This window comes from Brachyistius frenatus, unplaced genomic scaffold (assembly GCF_029030835.1).
Source record: "Brachyistius frenatus isolate BFR_SWC_R1_liver_20210118 unplaced genomic scaffold, ASM2903083v1 Contig_1, whole genome shotgun sequence".
Lineage (NCBI taxonomy): Eukaryota > Metazoa > Chordata > Actinopteri > Embiotocidae > Brachyistius > Brachyistius frenatus.
In genome coordinates, this window is record NW_027210600.1 from 4,172,749 (window position 1) to 4,195,159 (window position 22,411).

Here is a 22,411-nt window from a genome sequence, read left to right on the forward strand (position 1 = left end):
AGAACGATCCAACATCGGATGAAGCAATTCTGAGGCTGTTCAACTCCGACACCGAAGGAGATGACTTCAGTGGTTTCAGTGCACAGGAGGAGGAAGATAGTGACCAATGACTTTCTTGGTAGGCTACTGTTTACCACTATTTTTTTTAATTTTTGTTACAAGCCGTGTTTCGTTAAAGCCTATTTATTTTTGTTAAGCCGTGTTTCGTTAAAGCCTGTGTAAAGTTCATTTGTTTCAATGTACCGGTAGGCCCCTGCGGCTTATAGACATGTGCGGCTTATTTATGTTCAAAATAATTATTTTTTAAAAAATTCAGTGGGTGCGGCTTCTATTCAGGTGCGCTCAATAGTCCGGAAATTACGGTACATAAAATAAGATGGATAAAAATAATTATTTTAGAAAAAAAAAAAAATAAGAGCAATGAATAAATAAATACAAACACACACAGACTATATACACAAAAACAAAAACAAATCAAATAAAAATACATAATTGTCCAGCGAATGATTCTGGTATTTGTTTCTATTTCTTTTATTTAGTTACCTGGATTTAACACCTCTCACGCTCAGCTACTCCAACATTTGCTCACATTTTGATGAGAAATGACAGGGAGGTCGCAATCGAGGCTTGAAAAAAAAAAAAAAAATGTTCTGGGCTTTTCAAATCCTTTCCTTAAAATAGACACAGTACCCACGACCTGTTGCCACAGGGTACGCAACTTCCACAGTGTCCAGTTTAGACAGCACCTCTGTACAGTACACCCCATCACCAAAAACCGTCGGCCTGGGTTACCTCTGCACTGCCTCTTGGTCTGGCTCTCCGTCTGAACCCTCCTCATCCACCGGAGCTACTGCTTGGATAGGATGCTGAGAGAGGCAAACAGTTTACTGGTCAACGCTTATTCAGCACACGAGGGGAGAATATACGAGTTGCACACATTCAGAAATCCAGATCCTCACCGGACTGGCGACAAGTGGTGAGGGCCCTCGGGGCCTCTTCAGGAGCTGAGCGTGTAGTTGAATGTTGGCCCCGCCGTCGGAAGCTCTTCGACCCAGAGGCCCCATGCCGTTGAGCAGCTGCAGGGTAGGCGGCTGCAGCAACGACTGCTCCTGGAGGATCAGTAGCCGACAGGGAGTCAGAGTGGAAAACGAACAACGCTTCTTCTCCTACCAACTGAAAGCCGGTCTAACCCGAATGACTGTACCTTGTACTCCAGCTGCTGTGTGGGCTGCAGGCTCTGTGTGGGCATGAGAGTGTGCATTGGGCCCATAGTGGGGGCAAGTGGGGGGAAAGGGGGTTGGGGCAACGCACCACGAGGGAAACCTGGGGGCAGTTTCTGGAGGTCCTCCTGCATCTCTGTCCTGTAGTGCAAGGAGGGGAAATGTCACAAAGGAGTCAATGTTTTATTACGTGTACCTGCTGGAAAGTAGTTCAGTCACAAGTTAACGTGTGATTTGGAAACGATGATTTTAAGGCACTCCACATAACCCACTCCACCATCCCTGCATCAACACAGCCTCAAATAAACACTTGCTATTTGCGATCTCCCATTGATTTTTTAATAAGCTATAAATAGCAAGAAGCGATTACGTTTGATTGCTTCAAAACTTGACACCACAGTCTAACTCACTCAGCAGCTGGCAGAGACGCCATGTACCATTTTTTGGAGACTGAATTAAATAAATACAACTGTGTTGCAGTCTTTTACCCAAATGTGATATATTGTGAAGGAATACAGCGAGTCAGTTCAATCCTCACCCAAGATCTGCCCGAAAGACACAGATACATTACCACTAACTATCAGAAAACGACACGGTAGAAGAGTTGTTTATGTGTTACCTTTGGTCTGGTACCCCCACAGTGTGCCGCCTCATTGAAAGGTAGCGAGCCATGGCCTCAGGAGATGGCTCCTCCCCTTCATCACTGTCCAGGGCCATGTTGCCGTCCGGCTACACAATAAATACACACGCGCATGTGTATTTAGTCATCAGAAGTGCTCTTTGGTAGTGTGTGTTACATGCTTGTGTACATTTGTAGCAACATAAATAATTGTAAAACATATTCCAGTTGTAATACAGTGCACATGCTTCAAAGTTCAAGTCGTCTATTCAAATCCCTGCTGCAATGCAGTGATCTGACGCATTCTCGTGTTTCACGGCGTTTGTGAGTCACAGCCTCCGCGTGTTGTGTTGGGAGTGTGTGTATGCGTGTGTGTGTGTGTATGCGTGTGTGTGTGTGTGTGTGTGTGTGCGTGTGTGTGATTGGTGACGGCTGATAACAGTCTAGGAGATGGATCACAGGCTACAATAACATAGTAAATAAACCATAACTGATGGAAAAGCAGTCAGTGTGCACAAACAGGAAAATGATCCAAAATATAAAACCCGGATGCGGTTGTTCGTACTACATTTAGAAGACAAAGAAGTGTTGCTGAGTTAAAGGACTCTTTAGGTATAACACCTTTTTCCAATCAGTCAAACTTCATACGTTAAAAGCAGTTAGGGTTTGCGTGAAGGTTGGGATTCCAAATCCATGAACAAAAGTCCTGACTGCTTCTCGTTTGCTTGTGGAGCATCATGACCTGAAGAGCTGCTGTCACTCACTGCCAGGCTGATGCAACCATGTGGCTCCTTTGTTGACTCACCTCAACAATCTGGTTCTCTGGGTTGATGAGCTGGACGTGGGGAACAGTCATGCTAACGGGATTACCCTGTGGGTCCGTCTGCTGGGCGTGCACACACACACGCACGCACACGCGCACACACACACACACACACACACACACACACACACACACACACACACACACACACACACACACACACACACACACACACACACACACACACACACACACAGGTCATTTGAGGACTGTGCTACTTTTATAAAAAAAATCTTGTTAGAACAGTGGGATTGGCAGATGTGGGTTAAAGCCAATCAACTGCATTCAGTTGACAGACACGATGACGGCTGCAAGTCATATTAAACCCTCCTGTCTTCAGTGGGTTCTCAAAGAATGAGCCCCATTCTTCTTTGATGCATTTACAGTTTGCAGTACTATACAGATACGTAGGATTTGTAAGTAAAGATCAGGGACTGCTGAGATAATCTTGTCATCCACTGGCTCTAGAAACAATGTTCACAGTTAGACACACTTGCTATAGGTTGGGTCAAACACTCCACAATACTATCAGTCTGTTTTAAAACTGAGATTAATTGTATAAATTTGTTTTTAAAAAAGCAGGCATGTATCAACAGTAAATGAATCACCTGAACAGCGTTTAGAGGATAGCTAATGGAGCGCGGTGTGGGTGGGGCAACGCGCAGGGACTTGTGTTTCTTGAGGCGGTCAGCCAGCAGACTGTAGATGGCACTGTAGTGATCGTATGCATCTGTTTGTAGAGACTGGGGAGGAAAGCGCAGAACAAACATAAGATGCACTGACTGGACTTTTGATGAAGAGCAGTGCTAAATATTGAAATGCATCAGCGCAAGTCAGCTACGTATTTGTGTCCGACCTGAAGTGTGCGCTCTCGGTCCAAGCCCATCTCAGACATGGCGATCAGGACCTGCTCGTTGATGAGCTCCATCTCTCGCTCCGTCTTCACCTGCTCACACTCTGCTATTAACTGGAAGGGAGGAGAGACGGCGTAAGTTCAAGATATTGTTCGACTTTAAAGGGAATGTTCTTATTCACTTTCTGTTGTGGTGGCGTTACATGAGAAGCTAATTATTTTAACAGTTTTTGTAGGGATAATAGGAATGTTTAGTAGCAAGCTTTTGGCCCTTTTCACACCTGGGATTGAAACCGCTGGAATAATATAATATCCTTAGCCACGAAACTGACTGGTTTCTGTACATGTCTATTTACATAAATTAATTTTTTTAAAAATATTTTATTGTACTTTATTAATCCCCGAGGGGAAATTCTTTCGCTACAGCAGCATCCCGAGGGGGAGCTGCTGCAACAGGCTGCCACGACCGCGGCGCCAACTAACCTGAGGTGCATGTTTTTGGGTGATGGGAGGAAGCCGGAGAGCCCGGAGAGAACCCACGCAAGCACAGGGAGCACATGCAAACTCCGTACAGAAAGGCCCAGGACCGGATTCGAACCCGGAACCTTTTTGTTGTGAGGCGACAATGCTAACCACTGCACCACCGTGCCGTTTAGAGCGGGGAAGTCAGATCCCGTCACAAGTGTTCACTCCAGATGCTTGTGAGGACAGATGTTAACTCCAGGTGGGTGTGAGCGGGGCCTGAGAGGTGCTGGTAGGTGGACAGAGGCAGGCGAGCTGTTTCCTCCCGTTTCCACTCTTAGTCCTCAGCTAAGCTAACTAGTGGCTGACTGTAACCTTAGATTTAACACAGATATTAGACTGGTAGTTCTTCTTCTCAACTAACTCTCCATCAGAAAGTGAATAATCATTCTTTTCTAACTCTTATTTTAACTGTTAATAATACTGAAAACAATACTGGCCACTACGGTGCCAAATGTCTCCACTGGTTAATGTGCTGGTTTATACATTCACACGAATATATTTTTTTCATGACACTTTCGATTTGTCAGACATTAACCAATCACTAAATTTGTCCTGTCTCTAGTGATAACCCAGTTATTTGCATGAAAGCTATTGTTCTTGTCTCTCATACGGTAGCAACCGCAGGCTTTTCTGCAACAACAATACACACAAAGGAAGTGGTGTCGTCGTTAAAAAAAAAAATGAAAGCATTCACTAACTCACACCACTGACAGCATGAGAAGAAAATAATTATCCAGCGGCAAGTGGAAAATGTTGCTGAATACTTCGAAAGAGATCTCACCCTGTCGAACTCTGGGTCTGGGTCTCCTTGTCTCATCCACTTGTTCTTACAGATCTGCTCCATGGACAAGCGTCTGCTGGGCTCCAGCACTAACATGTGTCTAATTAAGTACTCACAGTCTGCAATGGCACACAAACATACAGCATGCATTCACACGTCATACAACAAAACTTGAAACACACGTATACAGTAAATGCAAACAATCCAACAATCCGCCCAAACAAATGTTTGAAAAAAAAAATCTTCCAAGGGATGGTAAATAACCAGAAATAACCTAAATAATTTGCATTGTTCATAGAAAAACAGACTGCGTTGTGGATGCTCGTAAGTTTAAGGAAGGTGAACGCTTCTTGTTGCAAGACCAAAAGGAGCAGGTAAATATACACTTTACTGAACATTCAATCTAATGTTTCTCTCCTGACATTTCATTCAGTATGCACGGATCACTGAATATGCAAGTCCTCGTCTCCGTCTCCACCCACCCCTCCACTGCTCACAGGCAGCTCGATGACATAAAAAAAAGTTCAACGGCTTAGGTTCTTCGATATGTGACTTATGAGATCCCGGCTATCTAAATCTGTGTTTTAGACCATTTATTTTAGCCCATGATATGCATGATATGCCTCGTAGCATATGAAAAACACCACAAGGGCAGATTAGCAAAATCTCTAAGAGAATTTAAGCCTTTGAGGAGGACACCACAGTGTTCTGTTCCTGCTTTCAATACGTGCTGTCACCACAAGCAATGATCCGTATTGTGTAACTGTGACTGTGGTTGGAAAGCGCTGGTGCCTTCGTTGGTTAGGAGTGAGATGATCAGAGTTTAAGAGTATCAGGGTCAGAGCCAATCACAGGCAGATTATGGGTAAGTCGTTGCAGAATACACGTGGGGGAAAAATAGCAGCCCCCCCAAAAAAGTAAACAAGTGCTTCTGGACTTCTGCTGTTGTCACACACGAAAAGCCCTTCAAGGGGACCAACTGCCTACCCTGAAAACAATTTCTCCTCATAGCTACATAAATGTTCTATGTAACCCATTTTGATCGTAAAACGGCAAATTTCTTTGAAAGGTGAGTTTGTATATCTGATGATGATGATGATGATGATGATAACTGCTGCTTCGCTTTAATTTGCCCCCCAAAAATAGTATTTATTCTGTATGAAGTTTCACCTCAGAAATGTGTTTCGCTCCTGGATGAAAACCAAAAAACAACAGTGATGACACTAAGCAGAGGAATGCATTAAGAGTTGACTGGAGTTTTACCTGTGGACATGAAGAAAGGGATGCGGAACTTTCCACTGAGGACACGCGCCCGCAAATGTTGTAGAGTGCTGCCATCAAAAGGCAGGGCGCCACACACCAGCACGTATAACACCACACCTAAGCTCTATACAGAAGAAACACAAACAAACTGATTGCATCAAACAATGAAACGATATATTAATCCACAGCTCTATAAACTAGTGATGAGGTTTGGTACCATGCGGTACATTTTTTTAATTTGTGTTCCTGGAAAAGGACAACTCACCCATATATCTACTTTAGGTCCATCATACTCCTTTCCCTCAAAAAGTTCTGGTGCAGCATACGGAGGACTGCCACACCACGTCTTCAACAGCTGGCCTCGAGAAAACAGGTTGCTAAAGCCAAAATCTGACACGGGAGAGAAGAAATTCCTTTCATCTGATCACTTTCCTCGACAGTCAAAACTCATTCAAACCAGGGAAAATGCTCAAAAAGCACACGCTGACACCTGCCTACCACCCACTCAACAACACAGCCCAAAACCACAGAATCGAGTCACCCACCCATACACTCTTCCACGTACACACACCTGCGATTTTGATGTTGAGGTTGTGGTCCAGTAGCAGATTCTCAGCCTTCAAGTCTCTGTGGACGATGTTGCGGCAGTGACAGAAATGCACCGCTGCCACGATCTGCTTGAACTTCTTCCTGGCGTCCTTTTCTGCCATACGCCCATGAGCCACCAGGTGGTCTAAACACACACACACAAATACATGCAAAATTCAGAGATTTACAGAAGTCCAGCCCAGTGTATCTGCTTTGTAAACATTCAGTCCTTCAGGTTTCATTAAATGGAAAGTCTGCTACTTCCAAGAGACCAACCAGGTGAAGATTAAAATAGTAATCTTGTGAACTGTGTGTGATGTAACAGACTAAAGGAAATAAATGAGAGCAAGTGAAAACTTAAACCAGAAACGATGTTGTGTTTACGAAAGCTGATTAAATTACTAAATTGTAATACGAGAATGAACAACTAAAGAATCCAATCATAATGGACATAAATAAACATTAAACCCTATTATAACCAAACATTTTGGTGTGATTTTTTGATTTGATTTTAACCCGGTAAGACCAAAGGCACGCTCTGAAAACACTGTAAAACTGAAGGCATTTTTGAAAAACCACCTCTTAAACCAGGTTTTTTTTCCCAAAACGTCACTAAATCCTTTACTTCTCAGCCTCTCTTTTAAATAAGTATTTAAATAGGAACTATTTAAAAGCTATTTTTTAAATATTTAAAAAAATAGAAACATGAAATTAAAAAAACAATCGTAAAAACCTTTAGCTTTAATTGAAAATGGATGCATTTGGTAGAGTGTTCATCAACATAAAATAAATAAATAAAAACCATTGGGTAAAAAAATAAAAGTTGTTTCATTGTAAGAACCAGACTCAACCATATGGTTCATGTATAAAACGTATACAGGAAGTCACGGCAATCGGCCAATGGAGGAGCGTCACACTCTCTCTCTCACTCGGTGACAGCCCGTAGGCGGTATAGCAAAAGGGAGGTAGTCTCCGCGCTTTAAAAAGTGAATCTAATGCGGAAGTGGCTAAAAGTGCTATACCACTGAGGGCCACCAGAGGCTGGCGCCAATAACCTTCCGTTAAAAAAAAAATGTCAACTTCTCCCATGAAATACAAAGTCAGCAAAATGCCAGACTCGAGGTGTTCACAAACCAGTGGTTGACGTCACGGTGGGACGCCACTTGTGACAGAATATGCCACGTGTCTGATGGCAACTCAACGCAACACAAATGTTGCATCTGGTCTTAACAGATTAAAGAAAGTTGTTTTGTGCATTTTGATGTTTGAAGTCAAAAATAAAAAGGACACAGGAACAAAGTAAAAAAAAAAAAATAGAGGGGGAGACCGTGACGAAGACATGAAGGCAACAGAGGGGAACTCCCTTACCGAATATCTCTCCACCGCTAGCGTACTCTGTTACCAGATAGATCATCTTCTCCGTCTCCATCACCTAAAGATACAAACAAAAGATAACAACCAGGACCTGCAGACCCCCCCGACAGGCCAACATCTACTGATGGGCGGCTCACACGTTACACAACAGAATGAGTAAGCATTGTTTGGCATACAAACAAGACTTAAATAGAACAAAAACCGCCGTGTCGTGTTCAGTCTGTGTGTGTGAGGATTTCAACATTATGTTTTATGGCAAGTTGATTAGAGTATGTTTAAACTGGAAACTGAAACTGGAATTGAAAGTGGTGGTACAATCCCCATCCACCTGGAAAGGTTTGGATGATGAAAACAAAGAGGAAACTCTCACTTCTCTGTTTCTATCACTGATTCTGACCAGAGTGGATTCCTGGACAGAAGAATGTGGTTGGACTCGGCAGTCGCCCAGAACTTCCCTGCTTATAAATTGGTATTTTTCTAGGTACATTTTACAATTAAATCTTTAATAGCTTGATGCAGTTACACCAAATACCTATGCCAGTTAACATCAGAGAGCGCTAAATCAACCAATATCGGATTTGTTCTTCTCCTATTGGGCCACAGGTCTCAGGTGTTCGATGTGAGCAGAGTGTTGGAGCTCTGCGGGTGAGTGCCAGTGTGTACCTGGTAGAGGCGGATGATGTGGGGGTGCTTCAGCAACTTCATGATTTGCACCTCTCTGAAGATCTTTTTCAGGTTCTCATCGTCCAGCTGGGTCTTATCCACCATTTTTAAAGCCACCTGGAGACGGAGAGACGAGAACGGGATGGAAGGAGGGATGAGGATGAATGGTGAGGGAAGGGGGGGGGGGTGAAAAGGTGAAGAGAGAAGGCGAGATTAAGAAGGAAACGGTGAGGGAAGGAGGGGGTACAGAAGACAGAAAGAAGCCGTGAGAAGACAAAAACAAGGAAGAACTCATCTTAAACCATGCAATGTGTCGAGTCTTAAAATTACACACAATATTTTCATATTAATGTCTTTTCGCCGACAGTTAAATAACAGGCAACAAATCCGGGGCACGGTCCCAGTGCCCTTGCTATATTGCCATGATGACAAAATAATCATAGAAGAGTAACGTGCCAGAGAATAACCAGCGAAGGAGCTGCGGGGCGGGAGTGAGTCAGACAGATTCAATCCAACATGACCTGGGAGTGTTAGTCCATTAACACAAAAATATGTAATAAACACAAATAATCTTCTGCTGTTGGCTGAGTTAAAAAAAAAAAAAAAAAAAAGAGCCCACTAAGAGGAGACATTGGCACTTCTTAAGGTGATGATTAGTGTGTTGTCAACCACCGTGATTTTTCTGAATCACAGCTTGTTTGGGTAACCTGACCTTCGGCTGCGAGCACGACTCTTGCGTAACCGCTGAGCCCTCGACAATAGCTCCAGCAGTGTGCACTGTGATGGTGTGTGACAGGAGCTTTGCTCTGCCACTTTGGAATGGGTAGACGACTTTAATGACTTAATCAAGCGAAGCTAATGGGGATGCCCCTAAACACAGCTCCTGCCAAAAATAGATAAGCGAAGAGGACAGACAAAAATGGAAAGCATGTAGCATTAAAACACGTACACACACACACACACACACACACACACACACACACACACACACACACACACACACACACACACACACACACACACACACACAAATATCTCGTGCGTCAAATTCTGTGGAGTGTCATCCCGAGCTCACATTTTCCTTGTAACAGATATGAAGAAGATGAAGCCAACTGAAGGCCGACAAGGCCAACTTCCTGTTACAGACAGGAAGGGGAAGTAAGGAAGAGCGAACAGAGGGCTCCTGAGAGCACAGGGCAGAAACAGTGGCATTAATCCAGCTGTGTGTGTGTGTGTGTGTGTGTGTGTGTGTGTGTGTGTGTGTGTGTGTGTGTGTGTGTGTGTGTGTGTGTGTGTGTGTGCGCGCGCGCGCGTGTGCACTTTCCCTTCAAAGCTATTGTGGAAACTGTGGAAAACATACGTCATCATTTCTCTGTAATAATTTACAAAAAATGATCTCAGTCTACAAAAAAACTGGTGTTTAGCACAATATATTAGTGAACGGTCAAATTTTGGTGGATGAGCTTTATATAGTTTGAATAAAGTGACGATGCATCCAGTGGGTGTCTTAATAATGAAAAGTATGCGTGTATGTATAATATGTTGTTAAACGCCAAACGCCGTTATTCTTCTGCTTGTAATGGTTGCTGAACTATTAAAAACAGCCTAATATAAAAACAGTGGCCATCCCCAAATGAAAAAGACACCAACCCTCATCGTGTATGTTTAGCAGTGTATGTATCCAGGGAGTATTTTAAGCCGTATAAATCTATTCTTGGAACTGGCAGTCGTCCAGTTTTGTTGACGTAATTGCTCCCCTCTGCATCTTCTGGAGGGTACCAACAGGACATCTGGATCACACAAACACTCCCACACTCAAACGGATGCCGACATCTTCGCATGCACAGTATGCTCTCTTCAGGGGCGCTGAGGCCTGGTGAAAATGGGGAAACTGGGCTACAATTATAATTACACAGAGGTTTGATGTTCAGTACGTCTGACTGTGACACCTTTAGATAGGAAGACTGTTCAAAGACATAAAAGGAAGAGCGGTGGACGTCAGTGGCGCTGCGGAGCTGCAAACAGCCTAATGTTTTACATGTTAGTCCCTCAACTGCCGTGTTTCTCCTACCACAGAGACGGGATCTACAACCCAGCCGAGCAAGATCGGTGGTGGCGATGCTCGCTGGTGAACCGCACACTGTAAATTAAGAAACATGTGACATGTTCATATCTTCAAATGTCAAGTTTCCTGCTTCAGTTCCAGAGAAGGTCAGTAAATGAGTTGAGACTAGAATATGTGTATTTTAGAGTTTTCAATCTACTTTAAAGCATTTCCCATGACTCTGTCCATCAAAAGATCCAGGTTAACATGCACACGCTGCAGAGTGGCTGGCTGCAACGAGATGAAGTGTCACGTAGTCTCACCGATCACAAGACGGTGACCTCAACACAACACCATGTCAGAGCAGCTGGTGCCCAGTATAGGAGTGTGGGCCCTTTACTGTAAAGAACACACACACACACACACACACACACACACAAAATGACATAACAGTGTGAGGGACGGCAACAAAACAAGCGCTTAAAATAAAATAGTTATCATAAACAAAATCTTTATGAATGTAATGGGCAATTGAAAAGGTGAAAAACAAGCCACTTGTGGGTGTTTGGTGTCACCATCACCACAAACCACAAGCTAGCGCTAAGTTTTGCTGATTTCCTTCCCCCTAAACATAAAGCGCACAAGATGCATGTTTTAAACATGTACCAGTTCCTCATTAGTCAGGTTTCTGTTAAGTTGGTGCCATTTTAGATGTTTAAACCTTATGTATTATCAATCTTATTTAACATTTATCTGCTGTAGTTTGTCTACTTTTAAATTTACTTAATTTTTTTTAAGCGTGGCCATCAATTAACTTTTTTTTAAACTACACCCAGTTCAAATCAAGTACGTAAATATTTTGCTCCTGACATAATAACATGTTTCTTCGAGTAATTACTGCCAAGAAAACCTACAATGGGACAATCGAATCCCATATTGTCCTTCGCCGTTTGTGTAGTGCTCTGCTCATTTTATCTCCAAGCTTAATATCATATTTCATAGAAACGTAGAAACTTGGATGCACCGAGGGAAACCCGGCAGTACAGGCGCAAAGCAAACGCCTGGAGAGGAGCTCTAAAAGTCGCCAATGTCGTCTTTCAAGTTCCTCGCTCTCAACACTATGACGTTCTGACTGGATCAATTATTACACCGGTTTCAGGTGATCTCCAAGTGCACAACAACAATTCCCCTGGCGCAACGAGGTTAGTATGACCGGGATTACTTGGAGCTTGTTAGGGACTTACAGATAAGCTAATAACACAGCAACACTTAAATGTCCTCGCGCTTAAACATGGTAAACACTAACATGGACATGGGACAGAAATGGTTGGCTCAGGTACACAAAGCTGCATCGACACCGACCAGAACATACCTGCAGCAGTGTACAACTCCGTGAGACCTTTTTCTTTTTATTGTCCAACTCGCCCACCGTTATGCTCAGGAGTTTGTTGTTGGTGTTGTTGTTCTGTGACAAGGAAATGTTTTCTCACTGGTAAACACCTGCCAGTAAAAATGCCTCTACTTGCAGCACCGGTCTGAAAAGCCGTCGCGCCGTCTAATGTTGTGTGTCTCTGTATCGAAGCATCACGTGGCACCCAATCCATGATTCTTGAAAATATTCGGAATATTTCATTAAATTACATCAGCTAAAATAACTGCATTAAAGCCGCATGTCGGGTGGGCGGATAGCTTCCGAACCCAAGTCCCCCTCCACCTTTCTGACGGTGAAAAGTTGGGCATCTACGCCACCCGTTATCTGGAACTTTCCAAAAACGGACGATCCAACAGTTGCACCCACTTCATGCTGTGATTCAGCAGCTGTGTCGAGGTGGGGGAGGCGCTGGGCCTCGTAGTCCTGTCTGTTCTCTCCCCGTTACATTTGTTTCTCAACTTTTTGGACACTTCTCGTGTGCAACCCTGTGAACCCTGGAGAGGCTGTGTGAAAATGAGTGATGTCATCCCAATATTTAAATGACGGACAGCTTTTTGTTGGTGTAGCCGAGCGGAACGACGAAAAGCACTTGTGAATTGCAACGTGGTCCGTCAGCACATCTTAAGAACCTTTTCTGAGAGACTAAAGTCAGTCCCGCCAGGATTTCGCAGAGTATTTTTGTGATTGTTGCCATCGAAAATGCTTGATTTTGCAGGGGAGTTTTCTCAAAAATGTCGATGTAATTTACTGAGTTTTAAGTGCGTTTTTTTTTTGCATAAAATTGCGGGAATTAGCAAAAGTTGCAAGTTCTGAAATATTTTTTTTTTAATTTTTTTTTTAAAGCACTACCTGATAAAGGAATAAATATGTAATCACTTCATGTGACAACAATCATGCTGCACATCACAGAAATATTCTAGTTCAAATCTTTTTCATGTATTTATTTTTTGAACTTAGAGAACCATGAGGCTAAAAGTTACAAAAGTAAATCATAAAAGTGCCGCAGCTTTACAGAACAGTCTGTATTACTGTAATATAGAAACAACGATTACATCAGCTGTCAAAATAAGAGCTTTAGATGACGTTTAATTCGTGTCGATTCAACACAGGCCTACCGTATTCACAAAAACAAAGGGCGGTCTCTTACAACTTGACGTGCGTGTAAACATGTTCTGGAGCATACAGTAATATGTAATCACTTCCATTGATAAAAAGCATTTCCTTAGAAATTGTTTTCGTGAAGGCCACATTTTGCGCAAACCCCACCACTTCCGGTTTTTCCTCTTGTTCCGGTTTCCTCCGGTGCACAGAGTTAGTTTTGGTGAGATGACAGCAGGAGAGCCGAACTGACTAGAAATGCGTTATTTGTGTTAATAAAGCGAGCTGATGTACCTGACGTCAAGCTGCACGCTGACTGCTCCACCTGAGCAACCTCAATCGACTGAAGGGACTCTGACCGAGGATTCAACCAGTCCTACTAAGCATGCTGTGAGCTAGAAGACCAGTTCCCTCGCTGATGTAAATGGAGACAAAACATTGAAGCGCCATTCAGTATAATGCAATGAAATTCAACACAAACACATAATCCACATGTTACATAACAAATCGGCAACTCTGTGTCAGCTTAAGATTCAAAATATATATAAAATATAAATGATGGAATAATTGACAATGAAAATATATTTAACTATAATCCTATGAATGTATTTTTTTTATCCCAATCCAATAGTGAGATATATTTGATATAATGGTCTAACATTGTTTGTCACACGCCCAATGCTCAGAATCAGATTTAGTTTTGATAGGAGCAAAATATTATAATATAAAGGTGTTATAGAGAGTTAAATACAGTTCTTTACATGATGTTCATTTATCCTTCCAGCAGCATCCTCTAGGACTCCAACGTACACTTTGAAAACATCCAACCATGACTCAACGAGGATTCTAAATTGAGAACTGGGTCGGTGCTGTAACAGTGGGAAGATGGAGAAAAGTCTTGCATGCTCATCTTCTTACGCGGCGTGGCGACATAATGTACAAGGTTAACCTTCATCCCCGGGAGACACAGATTACAAAACCAACACAAGGTGTAATGCTCAGGCTTAATCCATATCAGCACGTGTGTGTGTGTGTGTGTGTGTGTGTGTGTGTGTGTGTGTGTGTGTGTGTGTGTGTGTGTGTGTGTGTGTGTGTGTGTGTGTGTGTGTGTGTGTGTGTGTGTGTGTGTGTGTGTGTGTGTGTGTGTGTGTGTGTGGAGGCTCAACTCACTAATACACACTTGTTTGGATCGGACACCCGCGTCCACGGCCGCCTGTGAACCTGATCACTACAACTGCTGACTAACGCTCTGGCTTTAGCGTGTGTACATATAAAAGTCACAAGGTCATATATAAGGTCAGCGCAGAATGCAGCGCTCCAACGTTGTGCTTTGTGAGTGCACGTGCAGTGATGGTACAATGAGTCAGCACAACGCCTGTAAGAGGGGCTCTACTTGTGTGTTGTGCACTTGTATGAGTCTGTGTGTGGAAATGACTCAGTGGAGTGTGTTAAGCTGCAAGTACAAGACTGGGGACATGCTACAGCGTGGAGAAACTGGACATCACACATTCATCTGTCAATTCTGCAATTTGTCTTTCTCTCCTTGCGTAGCAGGGCACCCACTTTGTGATGAGAACATTTTCAGGGACATGCAGACCGAGCCACGGGTAGCGTTTGGCGACTGGTTTGGATGAACACAACCCTCTCGAGAGGCAGGTGCACAGATGAACGAGCGACAACAAGATGCATGTGTTCCCTAATGATAACTGGAACATAGTTACCATTAAATTGATCTATTTTTTTCTAAATTACAATTATTTGGCAGAAGCTGTAATTGTGATTATACGCGCTCCTAACAACAGCGGCCACATGCCGCACCAGCACACTTGCAAGGTCCACATTCCCGATCTCTACAATGGAAAAAAGAAGAAACCAGCAGGTCCAGTTTGGCCCTGCCTTTAAAACAGCGCAGATAATGCCTATATATGGTCAAAAACAAGGACAGGCAAATATCCAGACTCTTCTTTAAGAAATGCTACCAAGTTAGAACTTCACATTGGCAAATAAAACTGTCCACCTTAAGTTGGTCTTCATATATTTCTTCTACCTTTCAGCCTCTTCAAATCAACAACGACAACAACATCTTCAAGATTCTTCAACACAGACCAAAATTTGATTCAATCGATGAATTCTTGTCACTTCATCCAAATTTCCTGTGCTCAAAAGTTAATGACTGCCGGCAGCAGCTTTTGAAATGTGGGGATTTGTTGCTATGTCTTTGTCATACATAGCCACCATGTCTCCATGGAGCTGACTATTCTGATGGCGGTTTAAGAGCAGCAACTTCCTTGCTTCTTTCTATGCGCGCCCACTTCAGGCATTGGGAAGTGTGTGATGGCTATTTTACAATCGCTTTTCCACATTTAAAGAGTAAATTTGATATTTCAATGATATAAATAAAGATGATTTGCATCTCTGTTCCAAAGTGAAAGACCAGTTTAAGGATGTCAAGGAAGACATGCATTCAAAGAACAAGAATCAATCAAAGACCTAAGTCTATCTAATCAGTCATGACTGGGGTCTGTGGATTGAAGAATTTGCACGAGCAGAGCTACTATCATCTTAACTGAGCCATGAATTCAAAGACAAAGAGAGGCTGAGCAGCTAGCCTGTCTGACACACTCAAACACACACGTGCACACAGCTAGCATCAGTCCAGAAAAGAGACATGGGTGATAATAGGATCATATACACGAAGTCTACACTTGCCCTCCATCATGTCATGCAGCAGAGACACGCACATAAAGTCTGGTCCGTGTTCTTCCCCTTTTGAAGCCAGATGGCTGTAGGTTCAAACTACTGAGATGCAGCAGAAGACGACTAGAGGGCAGGAAGAGAAGTCAAGCAGAAACTCAGCCTTTGTCATATTACTCACCCAAATGAAATCACATTTGGGCATGTGTATGTGTGTCTCTAAGAAGCAGAGAGGGGCTGCTGTGTGTTTGAGAACAGTGTGTGAGTGTGTCTGGGGGAGTTAGTGAAATTGTTACACAGTACATTAGGCCTGTTACCTAACGCTTGCCATCCTGCCTGCCCTCTTCCTCCTGCTTGTCCTTTTCTTACCGAAAACATTGGAGAGGAAAGGGGAGAGCACAGGAAAGAGGACAGAGGAGCAGGGGGAAAGGCCTGCTTCCCCACAAACAGACAGGCCCGGACATGCCACACGGCGCCATTAACTAATCACGAGCAATCATTTCAACGACTAAGAGAAGTCAAGGTCCGAGCCTGCCTAAGAGGCTGAGGTGGCACCAGACAAATAACATAATAAAACACACCGTTTTCATGACGAACAATGAGCTCAGCCATAGGCAAGTCACTTCCATTCAAAACTGGTGGCGGAGGTCTGGCACTACCATCCTCACTATGGAAACCATGGAAACCAGTAAGACTTCAATGGAGCGACCTTTCTCCAACTAGGAGCCTTGGCAACACGCAGTCGCCTCTGACAACAAGCAGTGCTGTGGATGATGATGATGATGATGATGATGATGATGATGATGATGATGATGATGATGAAGATGATGACACAGAGTTGTGATTTTGAACTGCTGCAGTCCTGTCGTGCCCACGGCTCACCTCGCAGTCGGAACAAAAACACAGGAGCCTTTTCAAATGTGTGGCTTGATCTTTACGGAGGTCACACAAAGGCACCGGCCACATCTACTCTGTCAGAATATTACACACAAGCGTGCACATACACTAACGTTCAATGGCAGTCCAGCACATTCATTATTTCAGAGAGCTTATCAAACATCTGGAGGAAAACAGACACATTACTGAATATAAAAAGCTGAAAAATAAATAAGAGATTACAAAATTAGACAACATGCAAATCAAATTCAAGCAGCACAATGCTCCTTACAGCTTGATACGGACCAGGATGAGAGTGTTTGCCGTTTCCTCTTATTATGAACTGTGATGCGCAATTTTATTATTTTTGCAATTTTAACAAACAAATTTCATTACCTAGGAGTGAAGATTTTTTGTTACTGTCCCGCAGATAAAGTGAATGGAGTATTTGTTGGGAACATAGATCTGAAGCACTGTTGTTGCATCACATGTCCTTGCATCATCATCGTCATCGTCAGTGAATATCAGCTCGGACCATTTACCTAGAAACCAACTGGGACCAAATATGTTTCACTATACATGACTAGCAGTGAAAAACAATTTCTACAAATTTCAGAGCAGGAATCATAAAATATTTCATTGATTCTAATTAATCAATTATGACAACAACAACAAAAAAAGTTTTGAACAACAGCTGACAGTGACTGTCATAAGTGAAAGGATAAGCTCAAGGATGTGCAAATTTCCCACCTGTTATTGTGGTTGAGATGTGACATATAATTTCAAGTAAGGCGACTACTGTCCTAAGTAATACCCAATCAAACAGTGTGGCTACAACTTCCATAATCCGAATAAAATACCTCTTCAACCATCATGGCTATCTATGCGTGACACTTTTTAACCAGCCTCTGTCCAAGTTCTACATCATGTTTCAACATATTTCATAAAATCAGAACATGTCTTTAATGACGTCTGTAACATGAAATCTTACTGCCAACCTATAACTGAAGGAGATAAACAATACAGGCTTTGACTGGGTTAAAGCAAAGAATGGACACCCACTTCAAAAGGTAGCAATTTCTAATCTTATAGTTTTTAAACTGGTTTTTGTTGGTAGTTTATTAAGGAAAAATGGTAAACATTTGCCAACTTTGCCTTTCCAAATATGAGAAGCTGCTGTTTATCTCAGTTTTATTGATATTAATGAATGCAAATATATTTGCTTTGGTCTGTTGGTCTGACAAAGATTTTGAAGATATCACTTGGATAAATTGTGTCCATTTCTCCTTACTTTCTGAGATTTTATAAACAATGGATTGATTTGGTGAAACGTAAAGATTGGTTCCGAAAAAAAAGAAAAAAAAGAATCACATCTCTAAATTTCTGTCATTTGCTAATATGGGACATTACATGTTCATATCATGTTGGTTACTTTGAATGTTTACGGGTTGACTGTTTTCACTGTACTTGGCGCCGATTCAAATGATTGTGTTATAACTGTGCAAGATTATCTAGGCTACTACTTTCGTTTTACTAAGTCAAAGCTCAAGACAGAACAGTGCTGCAGCAATTCAGTTTAACCACAGATATCAACAGCAATGATGTTTGGCCAGTTTATTGATTCATAAGTACAAGACTTACCCTAGAACGAGTAGTTAATGTTGTCAAGCAGAGTGCATATTAAACTGAAAACCCTTGTTGAAGGGTCGTGATCAGCACTAACATTTATGGATAACCTGCACACTGACACCAACATTTACCAAGATACCAGCAAACCTCAACCGCAGCGTCTGAGTGGCAGCATCAAACTTTTGTTTTGACTTCCACTTCATTGAAGTCTTTGTCTGCTCGAGATAACCTTTCACTGTTACAACAGCCAGTTATCTGCTGTTGAAGGTTTATGTTGTACGACTGTCTCTGTTGGTAAGCAAACACACAAACAGCCTCTCATTTGGCAAGACGCGGCTGAAATGGTCGAGTGTATTGGAGAAAAAAAAAAACTATTTGTCTGTTGAATCCTTTAGGTTTAACAAAACAAGACAGAGGAAATGAGGCAGAGAGAGGGAGCATCCCTTTCTGAGCTTTTTGGCTACCGAGAATAAATATCCAGGTCCTCTTCTATGTGACTGCACTGCAGGATATCATCCAGCTCCATCTAACAACGGGCAGAGTTGTTTGGCTATTTTTGACTAGTCAGCATTTCTCATCGGATCGTTATAAAACCTAGGCCATGAAACAAGGCTCCGGAGTGCATTTCATCTGATGACTGATCATAATATCCATATTCATGATATCCACAGGCATGTAAAAGCACACTTCTATTCTTCTGATATTCATGAGAAACTGGGGACCCTTGTTGATGAAAATCATGAGCTGACTGGGGTCTGTCTGTGACCACCGTCGACAGACGACAAACAAGGCCTCTCTTTCATTCTGTCGGTCTATGTCATTTTGTCCTCTGCCTGTCTCTCAGTCTCAGACAGACGCACAGCAAAAACAGGCTCACACACACACACACACAGAGAATGATGCTTCATACACCGCTCACAACTTCCTCACATTTATATGGCTGCTGTCTTTGTATTGCTCATATAAGAGGTTAAGAACATCTCTCCCATACTTTAAATTAAACTGCAGTCCAATCAACACAGTTAAAGTCCTTCATGCATCATCTTCTCCAGCGTTGAAAACCACTCCATGGCTCACTGACCCAAGTTTGTTTTGGCTTCACGAAACCAAATGGAAGGTTCTCATGGCTGTGTGGCACAAAGCACCCAAATGATCCGTGTCGGCCTGTGCGTGTTTACGTCAACAAGAGCACAGAGGTAAAGCTACACTCAGCAGCCGTTACTCACCTTTATTTATGCCGACTGAATTAAAGGCTCTTCTTCAGGGTGAGAATTGCAGAAGCAGTCAGCATGCGTAGGCTTCAGTTTATCCTCTATGCGGTCTGCGTGTCCAACTGGGCATCCATCGCAAGGGATGTGCATACTGATCACAACAGTCGTGTCATCAAATAGGGGACGCTACCGTCACTCTACGCTGTGAAAAAGCTCCGCAACAGGCTGCAAATCAAAGTGAATGCCAGCCAGGAATCGCATCGATGCCTTTGTTGTCAAATGCGCCAAATTAGGCTTTCTGATTTGTTATTTGTTTTGGGTCTTTCGGGCACCTCACCAAGCCAGTGACAAAAGACTGCTCAAAGGCAAATAAAGCCTTTAACTATTAGGCTCTAATAGATCAACATAGTTGAAAAGTGTTGCCTTCCTTGTCTAATGCCCCAAACTTCCTCCAAGATCTAAAACTTCTAACAGACATATCAAAGAAAAAAAAACCAAAAACAAATAACAGCACAGGCCTGACTTGTGGCCAACATCCAGTCATGGAGAATGAGCTTGTTTTTTTTTTGCATGAATGTCATTTGTTGATAATAGTATCTCGTCATAATAGTGCTCGTCAACTGTGCCAATCATCCAGTATGGCGCCCACTCCGTGTCAAAGCATCCACACACAAACACAAACAACTGAAAACTGCGGTGGCAAAGTTTTGAAACCACTAATTTTGTCAATGTTTTCATGTCCGGGAGAACTCATTAAAATGTCGTCGAGCTATTGACGAGGATATCGTGACACCGCGAAGCTGAAACACAGCTTTGTCAAAAGTTTCAGTCGAAACTTTCGCAACGCTTAAAAATACGATACGATAAGCAGCGCGGTCGTCTCAAACTACTGTTGAAGTTATTCAGCAGGGTGCCTCAAACTTTTGGTTTAGTTTTAGTTTTTAAGTCTTCTGTCCTGATCATCTGCTTCAATAATATTATGGATGTTGGCAGACAGCTAAGCTAGGCTACCTCCTCGTCCTGTGTCTTGTTCATCTTCGTCCTCTGACACATGAACATCAACCTCGGGCCTTCCTGAGCTTTATGTAACAACAACACACAAAACACGACTACAGAATTCATATTTATCGTTTGGTGAACGATTTAGGTATCCGGTGGGTAAAAAAATTTAAAAAATTTTTTTTAAAAAAAGGTGCCGTCCCGTGTCGTACGGTGGACCCCCCCCCTCCACCCTCCACTCTCCACCCTCCACTACACCGAGCAGCGGCGGTGTCACTCCAGCGGGCTGGCCGCTGTGTCTCCGGAGCCTGAAGGCCCCACCGTCGCCCTGAGTACATGCTCGAAAAAGGCTTAAAATACAACAATGACAACTTGTTATTGTTCACCTCCGGCGCTCGCACGTCCGTCGTCTTACCTTCGCTTTGGTGATGATGTGCGTGGCGAGTTTAACAACCGCGAAATTTCCCTTGCCGATGGTCCGCTCGATTTCGTAGTGGCCCACTCGGGCCGGGGGGGGCCTGGTGGCCGAAGTGTGGCCGGGATTGGCGATGCACCCAGCGGCCGCGCTGGCACGACCGGAGTGGCTGATCCCGGAGGACGGCTGGGCTCGGTTCTGGGAGCCCATGCCTGCGTGGGTCGGTCGGGAAGACTGCGTAATCCCGGCCGCGGCGGACCCAGCAGCACCTCCGCTTGACACGGCCGCCATCTTCTCGCCTCTCTGCGGGAACAACAAGCAGCCTTGCGCAGCGCGCACCGCGGGCACGCCCCCGCCCTGCGTCATTTTACGTAGAACGCTCCTCCGCAGCGCCCTCTCTAGGTTGTAACCACGGCAACGATCGGCGTAACAAATGACTTCATCTCCAGAAACGTATTGTGGTTGCCTTGGCGACAAAGAAGTGCGCATTATCACTCGGGTTCCCATGATTCAGTGGTTCCTTGTAAACTGCTGCGCTGCGTGTGAACAGACGGGTTCGTGAGGCTTTAAAGGTACACGCCGCTTTCACCATTACAATGACAGATTCAAATCATCGAGTTGGGGGGGCAAAAAAACAACAACAACAACAACAACAACAACAGTGTGACGACACCGTGTTACGGTAGCGGGATATACTGACATTAAGAGGAGTTAAAACCGTTTTAGCGGTCTACTCCGGAAGGGCATTAACAGGCACAGACAAATCATGGCGGGCGGGCACGGCTCTCTGTTGTGATCAAATTTCGATAAAATACGACCTTTACTCAAATGTTCTGTGTTCAAAACCTTTAACCTGTTTGTACTGCCAAATCAAGGCACAGGTAAATGTCACTGGTGTGCTGAGAAATGGCTCTGAACTTATGAGGGCGGCTTAATCAGGTTTGATCAGGTCTCCTAATGGACATTACCTGTACACACACATACAGTCAATTAGTAGTAGTAGTAATAATAATGATAACAAGCAGCTGTGCCCTGTAGAAAAGCAAGAGATAACCTACATGTTATGGTGCATAAACACCTATTAGAGCCTATGAATCAGAATAAATATTAACATAGATATATAAAAAATGATATATATAAAAATATATATATATATTATAAACATTTTTGATAAATTCACAGAAAATGTTTAAAAAATATATATATTTAAGTGACGTTTCACTTAAATGAACGTGTTGTAGCCACGGCCCTCTCACCAGGTTGGAGACAGCACCACCTCGTGGTAACAGCGAGCTCCTGCATCC

General features: G+C 43.2%; 1 protein-coding gene across 4 annotated transcripts in view; it reads right to left on the minus strand.

The window, feature by feature from the left end:
- sik3 (SIK family kinase 3) overlaps positions 1–21,421 on the minus strand; it is a 37,872-nt gene extending 16,451 nt beyond the window's left edge. For 3 of the 4 annotated variants that reach the window (XM_069700986.1, XM_069700809.1, XM_069700728.1), the window contains exons 1-14: positions 21,108–21,421; positions 8,710–8,826; positions 8,041–8,104; positions 6,656–6,817; positions 6,350–6,474; positions 6,085–6,208; positions 4,822–4,940; positions 3,519–3,629; positions 3,271–3,405; positions 2,645–2,725; positions 1,840–1,949; positions 1,205–1,361; positions 960–1,109; positions 793–866 (exon numbers count right to left, since the gene is read on the minus strand). In XM_069700986.1, the coding sequence (XP_069557087.1) occupies positions 793–866; positions 960–1,109; positions 1,205–1,361; positions 1,840–1,949; positions 2,645–2,725; positions 3,271–3,405; positions 3,519–3,629; positions 4,822–4,940; positions 6,085–6,208; positions 6,350–6,474; positions 6,656–6,817; positions 8,041–8,104; positions 8,710–8,826; positions 21,108–21,398 (1,820 nt within the window). In that variant the 5' untranslated portion in view covers positions 21,399–21,421. The remainder of the gene's footprint in view (positions 1–792; positions 867–959; positions 1,110–1,204; positions 1,362–1,839; positions 1,950–2,644; positions 2,726–3,270; positions 3,406–3,518; positions 3,630–4,821; positions 4,941–6,084; positions 6,209–6,349; positions 6,475–6,655; positions 6,818–8,040; positions 8,105–8,709; positions 8,827–21,107) is intronic. The other variant, XM_069700901.1, reaches the window with a different exon arrangement.
- Positions 21,422–22,411: the final 990 nt, after the last annotated feature.